The sequence below is a fragment of the Chenopodium album genome, chromosome 22 (genome assembly GCF_948465745.1).
Source record: "Chenopodium album chromosome 22, dcCheAlbu1.1, whole genome shotgun sequence".
NCBI lineage: Eukaryota > Viridiplantae > Streptophyta > Magnoliopsida > Caryophyllales > Amaranthaceae > Chenopodium > Chenopodium album.
The window spans coordinates 3536041-3549907 of record NC_137855.1 but is presented as its reverse complement, the minus strand read 5'-3'; the positions used below and the strand labels follow the sequence as shown (position 1 = coordinate 3549907).

Here is a 13867-nt window from a genome sequence, read left to right as displayed (position 1 = left end):
TAAAACACTGTATTTTGTTCCTTAGTATCTCTATGTGAGCTTTTATCTCTCCAACCGTGCAGTGCAGAATGATAATGACATCCTTTCCTTGAGAGTGTATAAAATCATGTTTCTTGATCGTCTGGTTAGTGTGGTCGATATGGTAATAGTTAGCGGATATGGATTTGTATGTATATATGTCGGGTATAGGGGTGATCGAACAAGCTAAGCCCGAACTATGGTCAGCTTGCTTGTGTTCATTTAATTTTTTTTGAACTCCAGCCAAACTTTGATCAAACATTGATCGGAAAGTTAAATTGTTCACAAACAAGCTTGACTTTTTTTTTTATTATAGTAGTAATTATTTTTCATTATCAAAAATTTAACTTTGTGAGGAGTTCAAAGTAAACTTTCAAGATTCAGCTTGACTCGTTTAGCTCATGAGGCGAACTCAGACTCAACTCGAGTCAAGCCACCACAAATCGAGTTTGAATAGAGCTTTGATTGAACTTTAACCGAGCTCAAACAGGCTGGACTCATTATCACCCCTATCGGCCATGTTAATGCTAAAGTCAAGACTGTTTATCATTTTTTTATCGGATTTGTTTTTTTTTTAATATAAAAAAATAAAAAATAAAAAATAAAAAACAAAATTTAATTGTTTGATTTGACTGAACTTTTATCTAATAATTGTTTGATTTGACTAAACTTTAATGTGAGGTCTTGTGAGATACGTAATAATGTATTAATGTATATTCAATTAATATGTAATTTTTTATTTTAAAAATGAAAATCCGCCCATAAAACGATGTCTGAATTTTTATTTTTTTAATTTTTTTATCTCATCTAAAGTTGAAATAAAATGAACTAAATGAGGCCCAAAAAATTGTTGTGCGGTTTGGTTTGTGTTTTGGTGTGGTTCAGTTTGAAAAATCTCAAACCGAAATATTCTGGTTTACTTTTGGTTTAGGCTATAAACCACACTGCAAATCGAACTTTCACCCCTACACTGTACATAAGCATAACATTAATCTTGAAAAATAATTTTTCCTTGAAATTAAATTAGTAAGTGATTGAAGTGTTGAAGTTGTATTTGCCTGTTTGGTAGGGAATTAGGGATGGAGTTATGGTGGTAGTTGAAGTTGTTGAAAACTTTGGCGGAATTCCAATTCAACAGGGAGGGTGTGAAATTAAAGTGGGAAAGGAAGATGAAATATCATATATTCATATTACAGAAACAAAGATTTTGAGTACCTTTCCTTTGATCAAAAAGTGTGGAATCAAAGTTGGAAAAGGAAGATGAAATATTCATATCCTCGCATTAGAGAAACAAAGGGTGATGAAATTGGAAGTATTATATATTCAAAGTGGAATCAACTTTCTATATTGTCTCTATATATAGATCATCGTTCATATAATGTTAACATAGATACTGTATATATTTTATTCCACTCTTATGTCCTATGTTAACTTAATTCTCATAATACTATTATCGGTCAAATATTCATTTAATCCTTCATCTAATGTTAATGATTTATAAATGTAAAAAGAAAGATAGTCTTGTGGTACTTATTGGCCTTGGAGTCGTCTTAATAAATAGTTTTTTATTATTATTATTATTATTGTTATTATTGTTATTGTTATTGTTATTGTTATTGTTATTGTTATTATTATTACTATTATTACTATTATTACTATTATTATTCTTATTGTTATTCTTATTGTTACTATTATTATTACTATTGTCATAATATTTACTTGTGGATAATTAATGATATGATTCGTTAAGTTTTTGCACTGGTATAGAAATGCTTAACTTAAAAAAATATAAAGAAGGTATTCCTTAAATTATAATTGTATGCATACATTTTAGGGGGGGGGGGGGGGGGGGGGAAAGGATTAGAATTGGCAGTTGAAGACTGTAACAAATACTTCGTAACAATCTTGCTTCAACACACACGTACACACACGGACACACCCTAAGAAGTTGACTTTACTCCCAGTCACATTAGTTTGTGGCTAAGATTATAATACACTGATTTTTTTTGTCTCAAGAATTGCAAAAGGGAAAAACAAAAGGAGACTTGGAAAAGTCATAGTTGCACTGCTTAAAAAAGTCATAGTTGCACTGCTTAAAAAGTTGAATTAGCTTATAATAATACAATGCAGTTATAACAGAAGTAGGAACAACATAAACATTACACAATAATGCTGATGTCCCTTTTTCTGTTTCTCCTGCTGGCATGCTTAGTACAGCAGCTAACAGCATCATACTCCCCTCCATCCTTTGCCAAGCCTGGTTGCCAAGAATACTGCGGTGATGTCCTGATTCCATATCCTTTTGGAATCAGTCCTAAATGTTATTACAACAAGTTTTATGAAATTATTTGTAACACTTCATTTCGTACCCCTAAACCATTCCTGCATAAGTTCAATTTAGAAGTGATGGATATACAATGGGAGGGCTTGGATCCGTCGTATCAGTATGTGAATCGAAATCTGCTTGTAAGAACTGCTGTCCATAATACATGCAGGTCTAATGCTAGTATTGATTTTAGAGGCAGTCCATTTGCTTTCTCAAGTTCGTCGAATGTTCTTGTCATGGAAGGTTGCAGTGGCAGTATCGTCTTAAGAGATAGGAGTGGAAACATCTTGAGTGGTTGTGCTACCGTTTGTGGAAAACATACTACTATTGAGAAAGATTTATATGGGGTTGAAGGCTGTCAAGCCTTGTTAAACAACACTGAAAGCTCCTTTGAGTTTTATGAGTTGGATCTTGATATTGCAGCAGATTCTTCTACTTGCGCTGATATGAGAATAGGATTAATGGACAGGCTCTCAGTAAACGAGCTCTCCAAAACCACAGTCCCAACAACGCTGAGATGGGCTGCTCCAGCTTCATATATACAGGCCAATTCAGTAGTTTATCATCACAACTTTTATTGTGAAAGTGACAGTTTTGACCAAGGTTGTTCCTGCCAGGAATACTATGAAGGAAACCCTTATCTTCCATATGGATGTCAAAGTAAACAACCTATCTAACAAATCATTTTTAACGTACTTCATGGACACTGTTTTTTACTTAATAATTTTGAGGTTAACTAATCAAGTCCCTTGGTTTTTTTTTTCTTTGTTTTTTTTCTAGTTGTGAAGGAATGTAGGAAGTGCAGGCATGGTTGTGATACTACGGGATATCGCTATTACTGCAGGAAAAATCCATTGTTAGAGTGGGGATCAGTACTTGGTAAGAAACTAAGAACTTCATTGATATTTGTTCAGCTATTTAAGCGTTTTACTTAGCTGTAATTTGCCAATTTTCTTTTCTATAAGATTAGTTATCCAGTTTATGACTTTGCGTTCAGATCAATGTAATGTGACATATCCATTGGTTGAGGTGTATTTGCTAGATGGGGTTGGCTTTTCATTCCTTACCATAATGGAAAGCCTTAACTGTAGCATCTTAAAGAGATTAGAGTCTGTCTAAATAGCCATGCAGCCCATTGAAGAGGTTGAATTTGAAGTGATTGGTGATGGGTTGTTTTTACTGTAAAACTAAATGAGCTGGTATCATTTTCTCTATCTCCTTTCCAATAATGAAATCATTGTCTACAGCTTAATATAATGGTCCTAGCATGCTGCTATGATCACTACTTGACTAGCATCCCTATAATGTTGCTAACCTTATTCAGATGTCTAGCAGTCCAGATCGACGTCTTTCAAATCACCATGATATTGAGTTCTTGATGTACACACCTGCATTCTAAATACCCTCAACCTACATCATCCTAGGTGTTGCTAATTTGTGAATTCAAGTTTCATTATTATAAATAATTGGATTTCAGATTGTTGATCACAGAAACCAGACCATCATAGGTCTTATCTTTGATTGACAAGTAATAATCATCTTTCAATTATCTTGGGATAGATACAATATTGTATAGCCTCATTAGAGGATGTATGCTTGCTTGGAGACATTATCGTGCTAAAGTCTTGTATCCAGACTATATGAATCCAAAAACTTAACATAATGTTTTTATATGTTTTTGTGATGCTTGTTTCAGGATTTAGCTTAGGCATGGGATTGATGGTGTTGCTCTTTGGTAGCTATGGGATCTATAGAGTAGTAAAGAAAAGGAGAGAGATTCGAAATAAATCTGAGTACTTCAAGAGAAACGGTGGCTTGCTGTTGCAACAACAATTATGTTCTAGTGAGGGTGCCAAGAGTACGAAAGTTTTTCTTGTCACAGAGTTGGAGAAGGCCACGGACAACTTCAACAAAAACAGAATCCTTGGTCAAGGAGGCCAAGGCACGGTTTATAAGGGTATGTTAAAGGATGGGAGAATTGTGGCCATTAAGAAGTCTAGAAAAGTAGATGAGAATCAGTTAGAACAATTCATCAACGAAGTAGTAATTCTATCTGAAATTAATCATCGGAATGTGGTCAGATTACTGGGTTGTTGTTTAGAGACAGAAGTTCCTCTGCTCGTGTATGAGTTTATTCAAAATGGGACACTTTATGAGCATATTCATGATGCAAGTGGAGATTTTCATGTTACTTGGAAAATGCGTCTACAAATGGCAGCAGAATCAGCTGATGCTATAGCATACCTGCATTCGTCTTCATCTGCTCCTATTTATCACAGAGATATCAAGTCCGCAAATATACTTTTGGATGCCAAATTTAGAGCAAAAGTTTCAGATTTTGGGGCCTCAAGAGCCATTGACATTGAACAGACTCATGTGACTACATGTGTTATTGGAACGTATGGTTATTTGGATCCAGAGTACTTCCAGTCAAATGTGTTCACTGCGAAAAGTGATGTTTACAGTTTCGGGGTAGTCCTTGTTGAGCTAATAACTGGCAAAAAACCAATTTGCCCAACCAATGATGGGGGATGGATTAGTTTAGCTGTTGAATTTCTGTACCACATGGAAAATTCTCTTCTTTTTGATATTTTGGATTCTCGGATTTTAGAAGAGGGAAAGGGGGAGGAGTTTGTTGCTGTTGCTAACCTTGCAAGACAGTGCCTAAATATGAATGGAAAAGAAAGGCCTACTATGAAAGAAATCGTGATTGTGCTAGATGAGATCAGGTCATCCCATGTGTCTTATTCCATGGAACCAAATTCTATGGTTGGCAAGGAAGTGATGATGGAATTGAGTGATAAGCATGTTGGTTCTTTAAGTACAAGCTCATTCTTTCCTGGTGTTGACACTGGTGCTTCCTCCACTGTGGTCCAACGAGCTATGACACATACATTATGATGTAAGATACTTAAAAACTATAGCTAAGGAAGGTTTCATGAAATTATTTTCATATGAAATTTATATTTCTGAGCATGTATTTTGTTAGGATGACCTTATCCTGAATTGAATACCTTGTCCAAGAACTGTGGTGCAACATGTAGCTAATTGTGAACAGAATGTATTAAGTCATTGTAATATACTTGTATTTTTAGCTTTTCAGATTTTTTTTCTTTTGTCTCCTAAGGTAGTGCTGATATCTACTGTTTTTTCATTTAATATAATTCGCCGGCTAGAGATCTGAGAAATGATGAAGCTTCTCTCTTTCCGTCTGTTTTTTTAAAACTGTTTACATGAAATTTGCAAATAATCTGGAAATTCTTTATAACTGTTAACATGAAATTTGCAAATAACCTGAAAATTCACAAACATCTCCCTACTGTAAATTTACCAAACCTAAACTACTTTTTAACGCATTCACTATATGCCAACTTTTTCTTGGTGGATACTTCTACAATCTTTAATTCTGCAAATATGGTGAATGATCATGTGTTTGATGCTACTGAAAACATCACCTGCCTACAACTATAATCAAGAAGAATGTCTTTCGTTGCCAAATCAGTCACGTTGCTTCTGTTATAATTCTTCACAGTTTAATTTCTTCCCAGAAGCTAGAGCTACAACTTCATGCAGGAGATCTCACAGATTTATAATGGCTAGCAGCCTCATACCCTGTGCTAAATCATTTTTTGGTCAAAAAAAATGTTCTATAGCTCAAAGGTTCCTCATAAATTCTTATGGTAGCCTGGTAGGCAGTTAGGCACTTGCTAATCAACAGACGCGTTGCAGGTTTAGAAACTGCAGTAACTTAAAGATACCCAAATCATTAGTTCTCGTAGATTTGATTTTTAAAACGAGTAAGAAAAAGGACATTTATTGAGTTATAGAAATGCACCACACAAAACTCCAATAACTAGAAGCAACCACCTTTAATCTTCCCATCATAATTTTAATCAAATGTTCTTTAACAAAAGGCATTCTGCACTAATAACTAATAAGCCTATTGAAGCTCTGTTCTGTACTTAAATTCCTGCACACAATATTTAATAGGAATTCTTATGGTAGCCTGCTAATTCCTTTGTCTTCTGCTAGGACTTAGATGTCTAACCGGGATTAAGAAACTGCGAAAAGCTAACAGTTCAATGACAGTGAAATAGAACCATGATGAATCGGGAGAGTTGAGAAACTACTTATCAAATTTCCTGGCTGTTACTTATATTCCAAATTATGCAAGTCATGAATTTTAACTGATGAATTCAACAAAATGAATTCAACAGTGAAATAGAACCATTCTTTTGCTTGTTCCTTTATATTACATTCCTTAGGAGAAAGATGCATGCATTTTTTAATAAGAACCCAAATATTATAGATTTAAAGCTAACAATTGCAACAAGATAACTTTAACAGCATAAACAAACTCGCAGGTGAGCATACTATCGCTTGGTTTAGGCCGGGAAGCCAAATCATAATACCTAAAACAAAACACACAAACTGAAAGTAAAATAAGACAACTTAGTAGAAGCATAAACAAACATTACTAAGCTGCTGACTTGCTAATCTGCTAGAGATGCAGCAATAGCGCGTAATCTTATTCTTGAAACTAACAGGAAGAACAAACTTTCACATGGTGCTGATGAACCCTCATTCAGTAAGAGCAATTCTGTCCATAATCTTTGAGACAACATCCTTAGACTCCTTCAGCAGTTTAATACTCTTATTCAGTCTCTCTCTCTTTGTTGCTACAGATGGAGACTCCTCCAGCATCCTTTCGATGCCTCCCCCATACGGCCCCATCAGCTCATTCACTATCTCGTACTCCAGTTCTTTATTCACCAAATTCTGAATACTGAACAGCAGATGCAAGGCCATTGAATCAACCAGCCTTCTTAGAACAATCTTCCAGTAAGCTGTCATCCTTATCTTCATGTCCAAAGCTTGCTGTGCCACATGCTTGTGCATCCTCAAATGCTCAATTTTAACCTCACCAAACCCTTTCATTTTCACAACTGGTTTCTCAGACTCATCCTCAAGAACCCTCATGAATTCATCTTGGCTTGTCATAAGTTTCGTCCAAGTGGTCATGTACTCAGGATTACAAGTGTAATCCGAAAGCTTTTCCATCTCAACAATTTCCACAACGCGCTTAACAGATTGATCTTTCATCTTACTGATCAGGCTATTTGCTGCCCTCCTAGTTGAGGACTGAAGCGGAGGGTAATTGTCACAGTGATGCATCAGTACTTGCACCACCACATTTTCAATGTACTGCCACACTTTGTTAACAAAATCTACTGGACTTCCGGAAATTCCCTTAACCTTTCTCTGCAGGATGGTAAGAAACCCACCACGAGGAAGGAAATTTGGCAGCCCAATACCCTTAGCCTCCTCCAAAACCCGAACCTCTTCCATCAGAAATTCAGTGTTTTCTTCTTCTGTTCTCATGGACTGAAGCTGCTCAGAAAACCTGTTCAGCATCTCTGCCAAACGAGCAGTACAATGCATACCTGAATCATCAGGATACTCATCATATTCACCCCTAATCAGAATCTTTCTGAGAGACTCCTTAGCAGATCCCATTATCTGCATAAACACCGCCATTGCCTCTGCCACAGATGATAAATTCTGAGGCATACTATTCAATTCAGCAACATTAGTATTCAACTTTGCATTTATCTGCTTAACAATGTTAGGCAAACACTTAGAGATTATACTAGCCTGTATATGAACCAACCTTTGGGCCAATACAGGAACCCCCACAATCGAGTCATCGATTCTAGACAGCAAAGGGTGAGACCCAAACAGCCTTGCCTCCTCCAACCGCGCTTCCTCATATGTTTCCTCCCCAATCCTGTTCCTAACACACACATACCCTAGACCAATGCTAACATCATCGTTCATAACCTTCTCCAATAAGCCTTCAGGAGCCTTATCTGCCTTAGTCACAACAGCAAGTGTCCTCTGCCCAGTTTTATCAACACTCTGAGACATCATAATTGACTCACACGTCGAAAAATCAACTGTTGCAGACAGCACATTCAGAACAATACTCTCCTCTGGAGTAATATACTCCATAATAATATCTCTTATCTGCTCATATATATTCTCAGGCTGCCCATGGACAGGAACCCGGGTGATACCGGGCAGATCAACCATAGTTAAATCAGGCACACCATGTTTCTTCACAACTAATGTTATAGGAGCATTAGATATCCCCTTAGCATTACCCGCAATTTCTTGAGTAGCAAAGTTGATTGCATCAGACACATTTGCTTCATCAGTCCTCACATTTTTACCCATATACTCAAGGAAGAGTTCAGGGTCAGGACTAGAATGATGCTGCAGGCGCATAATAAGCGGAACCCGGGTGCATATCCCTTGCCCCCTAGGGAGGCTAATCCCAGCTAAGGACTCTAGCACACTTGATTTGCCAGAGGACTGATCACCAACTACGACGATAGTTGGTAACTGAATGCCCTCCTTCATGACTTTTAAGTTCCTTAGCTTGTCGATTGCATCGAGTAGAGGCCGAATACGGTCATTGTATGATGAAATCAGGGGTGGTGGTGGGGTGATATCAACATCTTCAGCATTAAGTGGTGTGTGAATAGGTACAAGTGACTTGCTTTCATCGTTAATGTTTGTTTTTGTTGCTCTACTACTAGATTTTGGCTTGTTTTGGATTACCATTTTTTTTTTCTTCAGTTGGTAAAAGCAAGAAATGTAGTTACAAGTAGGAAATTGTTGGTTGTTTCTGTTGTATGAACTATGAAGTATGAGTATTTATAGTGTAATGTTACGAATTTACGAGTGATTTGGTGGAAGTTGGAGTGTTACATGCTAATGTAAATGTAAATGAAGGCTTTTGGATAACCCAAAAAATTAAAATGATTGGGAGTATCAATGCATAAGCAGGTTGCAGGACATTATTGTTGTGCAGTAAAAGAAGTGGGAAACGTTTGGTTTATTTAAGCTTGTTAAGCAGTGATTTAGAGAGGATTAAAGCATTTTATCTCCAATTGAGTATTGAATAATGAGTTTATGAGTATTTAAATTAATAATGTGGAATAGGAAATGGTTAATATTCCTATACTGTGGGTGGAGTAACTACAGTAGTTCTGTGTGGTCTGTGGAGTAGCAAAAACTTTTACTCCGTAATTAATCCAAATTAACAACTCTTAGTTTACTCATATGAAGTTAATACTTTAATGTACTCTTATTTGAAGTTAAAATTCATGATTTGTAGTACGGAGTACAAAGTTTTTTTTTTAATTTTTTTACATCCAAAACCCGAGTATAACGTGACACTTAAACTTGTACCGAGTACTATATAGACATCTACAGTATGTTGTAATAAATTAGTATAGATTTACAAAAAGACCATATTATATATTTAAATCCCAAAAGAAGTTTGAATTTTTGTAAATGATATTGACAACTAATAAGTTAAGCAAAAAAATTAAAAATAATATTCTTAACATACAAGTAATTTGTGACATGTGGATGTGGACAATTTTTTTTAAGGAATGAAAAACATATTATAAATTATATGCATTTATTACAAAAAAAATTTATATATTAATTTCTTGATTTTTTAACCATGTAATAGAAGCTACGGGCTTAAATAGTAAAACGTGAATATTAAACCAACAAATAATATTTTATCATTTTTTTTTTATTTTGTCATGTTTTTAAAATCAATTATTGAAAAGTATCGTGCATGGCACGGGAACTAACCTAGTATTATATATTTAAATCCCAAAAAAAGTTTGAATTTTTGTAAATGATTTAATAAGTGTAATTTCCTTGACACAAGCCCAACACATAATACAAACTCATAGCATGCCCAATTAAGTGTACATATGTTTGATGTACCTAATGTAAATGACTTTTAAAGGTAGGAAAAAAAAACTAATAAATTGGCATCTCTTACAAGTCAATCTACTCCAAAATTCTTAGCTATACACTTGGCCAACTAAGCTAGTTGCAACATCTATATACTGTATGAATATATAGCACTTAAAAAATATGAACATTCGTTTTCAAAGCCCCATGGTTACAAAAAAAACTCCGCAGTCCTTACAAAATTAAACACCGCATGTTCATTTCAGATGGACATATAACAAAGGGTGACTCTGCTAGTCGCGAAGTCTACATATTTGTAAGAGTTGCGGCTTGCAACTACCTTAATTCCAGTTTAATATGTTCAAATGCCTTGAAAGTTTTCCATCTACCTAATTCTAGCAAAAAACCAGTGACTAGAAACAAAATGAAAGGGGAAACATCACTTCATAGTTTTTTTCTTTTTAGGCTTCACACTCTTGACAAAAGACACCATCTTCTCATCAATCCTTCCCTTAGTGAAGAAATTGGCTAATCTTGTATCATCTTCATCCCCCTCTTGGTTCTCAAGCAATACTTTTTCAAGGGCGTGCCGCCAACAAATGATGGCAGGTGTCTTCCAACAACCGCATTTTTTCACGCCTTTCGGTGGTTTCTCGTACGTGAACTGAAAAGCAGAAGACCAAACAACTTTACAGTTTTGAATCATGCACTACCCAGTTCTCTTTTGAAGCATATTAAGGAAAAGTTTGTTATCTTTCATAATACCCTTGTTGAAAATGGCAAGCAACAAAGTTCATAAACAATGGCAATCCCTTTTGAAGCATTAGCAAGCAATTGTAGGTGTCAAATGCCAAAAAAAATTCATCTCACACTAAGCACTAACAGAAGTCACAAGATATATAATTATGCACTAATATATCTTTAACAGAACATGCATGATTATTATGCAATTATGAGAGTTGAGCAGAAATTATGTTAGTAAAGTTGAGCAGAGATTATGTAACTGTATGCATGATTACTATACATGATTCTGTTCTAGTTGCCTTATTTAGCATTGTCTACATGCTTACTTCTTCGACAGTGAGTTATATATAATCCCAAAATTTTCTCAATAGCATCTATTTATGAATTAAGTGTTACAAAAGGCACATTTACTAGGAATCAAATGGAAACTGCAACTACATATCATATGATCTACAAGAGAGAATGAAGTACCTTAAGCACTTTGTAAATTGGAATGAAGTCATTATATATAGATATAGACTCTAGTCGAGGTGCAAGCCACAAAAGAGCCTCGACAAAGGTGACAGGAGTACGTTTTATAAATGATGCACGAAGTGATACTATCAAATGCTTGATGCCATGGAGGGGAGGGCGAGACTTCATCCTCACTTTTTCTGGAACTATAAGATCCTTCATTGACAAACACAACACCATCAAATACAAATCATTAGTTTTCCAATCCAATTGACATAAAAGCAATGTGATGAAAAGACTAAAAAGAAATACAAAATGAGTGAAGGAAAGGAAGAACCATTCCTTATATTACCTCTTCCAAACCAACACAGATTGACAATTGTTCACTATTGCCTAGCTTGGAGAGAAACTTAACGAGTCTAGCATACCACTTATCGTTCTTAATGTCAGCCTTTAGGTAAACGGTAGCCTTCTTCAACTTGAAAGAACACTTTCCTCGAAAGGTTATAAGCTCATCATCTGCGTAGTGAAAGATTTTCAAGTTGGGAGTATCAATTTGAACGGTTAACAAACTCCTACAACGCTCAAATTCCAAACAGGTTAGATGTTGACTTGAAAAGGAAACGTCTTCTATATTGTGGCACTCATATAGAAACAATTTTTCAAGGACAGTAGCATATTCAAGAAGCGTATTCAATTCAGAATCATACATGCTAGAACCAACTAGTTTCAGAAATTTCAAATTCTTGCAATCAGAAAACTCAATCTCGGATGACTGGAAAAATTCATCCCACGCGTCTTCATACACATAAATGAACTCCAAAAGACTTGGTGCATCAATCACAATCACCTCAAGCTCATCAGAACCGTGCCCAACATCAAGCTTCACAAGTTTAGTGAGACCAAACACTTCAAGCCTTGCAAACCCCTTGGAATTTTTCACGGTTAAATCCTCAAGATTAGGAAAGCTAACAGCAAGACTCCCCATAAAACCCTCATCTAAATAAACATTCACAAGGCTAAGCTTTGTCACATAAGGCAATTGGGTATTTGCCAAAGAAGCCGAAATCAACTCACACCCTTTCAAGTTCATCTTAGTGATGGAGTTCACACTAAGCACACTCTTAGGCAAACTATACCTAGGACCATTCCTACCACCAATTTCCAAGCTTAGTGTTCTAACGCGACAACCAACAACACAATCAAGCCAATGATCCAACCGCGACTTCAACTCCAACTCATACTGAGGTATATAAAGTTTGAGCACTTCCAACTTGGATATGGACCCAAGGGTTCTATCAAGAAAAGCATAAAATTCCTCCCTTTCCTTAACAATTGACTCCCTTTTCATTCTAGCAGAATCATCATCATCACTAGGCAAATCATCCACATCCAATAAGCTATTAAGGTTAAACCTTCCAAAATCAAAAATGGGTAATTGAATCCATAATGCACGCCAACTGCTCGATAAAATGCTAGTTCTAGCTGCATCCCTAGTTGACAGATACGAAAGTATATGCGTTTTAATGGGTTCTGGTAAATTAGATATTCTATCTGAATTTTGAATCCTCTTCTCCATGATCTAATGCAAAATACGATAAAATGTACAAGCATTAGCAATATGATATAGAGCAGTTATACTTTGATATTAAAATAATAAAAATATAATCTAGTTGTATACAGATAATATGAAATGGGGAAATGGAAAAATTGCAGAACATTAAAAATTTGATAAAGAATTAGCGTTTACCTGAGAAATTGGAGCAAGGATGAATGTAAAAACCCTAGATTAAAGTGAATTGTGTTGTCTTCATTTTAACTGCTGTGTTGAGGCTTATGAATTATAGGCCCTGTTTGGTAATAAGAATTTTGGAAATCTTTTGGTTATTGAGCATTATTAAAGGTTTGACTATTTTAAAAAGCTAATTTGGATATTTGGTAAATATTTCCTCCGTCCCTAAATTAAAAACATCTTTCTCTTCATCATGTAAGTAATAAATGCTAGAATCTTTCAAAAAAAAAAAAAAAAAAAAAGTAATAAATGCTAGAATGAGGATTTGAGGGACGGAGGAAGTATCTTATTAAGCTTTGGAACCAAAAAAAATTCTTTATAGGAGCTCTTTACAATTAGCTTATTAAATAATTAGTTTTTTGGGTATTAAATACGAAGTACACTAAAACAATTAACAATAAACATCTATTTACCAAACACATTTACAATAATCAATTATTTACAACTAGCTAGTCAAAAAAACTAATTTAACCAGCCAATCAAGTCAGTTAATACAATCCGCTATATTAATCAGCTAACACCTAATTACCACAAAGGGTCATAGATCACAGTACGTTAGTACGATATTTTCGAATAATACACGGAGTACTATATTTTCAAAAGTAATGTGAATCAAGTGGCATATGAGTAAATAAGTGGACAACTTTGGTTAATAACTTAACATATAACCATGAATAGCAATCTAGTCATTCAAAGTGCGAGGGAATGATAAATTGGTAATGTCAGATAAATGAATTATCTCTCCAAAGGTT

The 13867-nt window shown here is 35.2% G+C and overlaps 3 protein-coding genes across 3 annotated transcripts; 1 reads left to right on the top strand and 2 right to left on the bottom strand.

Moving 5' to 3' along the window:
* The first annotated feature begins 2160 nt into the window (after nt 1–2160).
* LOC145605101 (wall-associated receptor kinase-like 8) lies at nt 2161–5532 on the top strand. Its single transcript, XM_081661120.1, has 3 exons — nt 2161–3004; nt 3125–3223; nt 4041–5532. Exons 1-3 carry the CDS (start codon nt 2188–2190, stop codon nt 5243–5245), a joined length of 2121 nt encoding a protein of 706 aa, XP_081517246.1. The 5' UTR covers nt 2161–2187; the 3' UTR covers nt 5246–5532.
* Nucleotides 5533–6925: 1393 nt separating this feature from the next.
* On the bottom strand, nt 6926–13527 carry LOC145605456 (dynamin-related protein 4C-like). The gene is made up of 2 exons (XM_081661511.1): nt 12692–13527; nt 6926–8844 (listed from the first exon to the last, which is right to left on the bottom strand). The coding sequence occupies exons 1-2, from the start codon at nt 12900–12902 to the stop codon at nt 6926–6928; spliced, it is 2130 nt and encodes a 709-aa protein (XP_081517637.1). The 5' UTR covers nt 12903–13527.
* LOC145606158 (uncharacterized) lies at nt 10348–12674 on the bottom strand. Its single transcript, XM_081662211.1, has 3 exons — nt 11676–12674; nt 11342–11539; nt 10348–10790 (listed from the first exon to the last, which is right to left on the bottom strand). Exons 1-3 carry the CDS (start codon nt 12672–12674, stop codon nt 10566–10568), a joined length of 1422 nt encoding a protein of 473 aa, XP_081518337.1. The 3' UTR covers nt 10348–10565.
* Nucleotides 13528–13867: the final 340 nt, after the last annotated feature.

What these genes read in the sequence shown, in the direction of transcription:
- LOC145605456 (XM_081661511.1), bottom strand. Translation starts at nt 12,902, where the DNA reads ATGGAGAAGAGGATTCAAAATTCAGATAGAATATCTAATTTACCAGAA. An exon ending in GGATGATTTGCCTAGTGATG is followed by an intron (nt 8,845 to 12,691) that starts ATGATGATTCTG and finishes TCACCCCACCAC; the next exon opens with CACCCCTGATTTCATCATAC.
- LOC145606158 (XM_081662211.1), bottom strand. Translation starts at nt 12,674, where the DNA reads ATGAAAAGGGAGTCAATTGTTAAGGAAAGGGAGGAATTTTATGCTTTT. An exon ending in TCTGTGTTGGTTTGGAAGAG is followed by an intron (nt 11,540 to 11,675) that starts GTAATATAAGGA and finishes TTGTCAATGAAG; the next exon opens with GATCTTATAGTTCCAGAAAA. An exon ending in CAATTTACAAAGTGCTTAAG is followed by an intron (nt 10,791 to 11,341) that starts GTACTTCATTCT and finishes TCTGCTTTTCAG; the next exon opens with TTCACGTACGAGAAACCACC.
- LOC145605101 (XM_081661120.1), top strand. Translation starts at nt 2,188, where the DNA reads ATGCTGATGTCCCTTTTTCTGTTTCTCCTGCTGGCATGCTTAGTACAG. An exon ending in TCTTCCATATGGATGTCAAA is followed by an intron (nt 3,005 to 3,124) that starts GTAAACAACCTA and finishes TTTTTTTTCTAG; the next exon opens with TTGTGAAGGAATGTAGGAAG. An exon ending in AGAGTGGGGATCAGTACTTG is followed by an intron (nt 3,224 to 4,040) that starts GTAAGAAACTAA and finishes TGCTTGTTTCAG; the next exon opens with GATTTAGCTTAGGCATGGGA.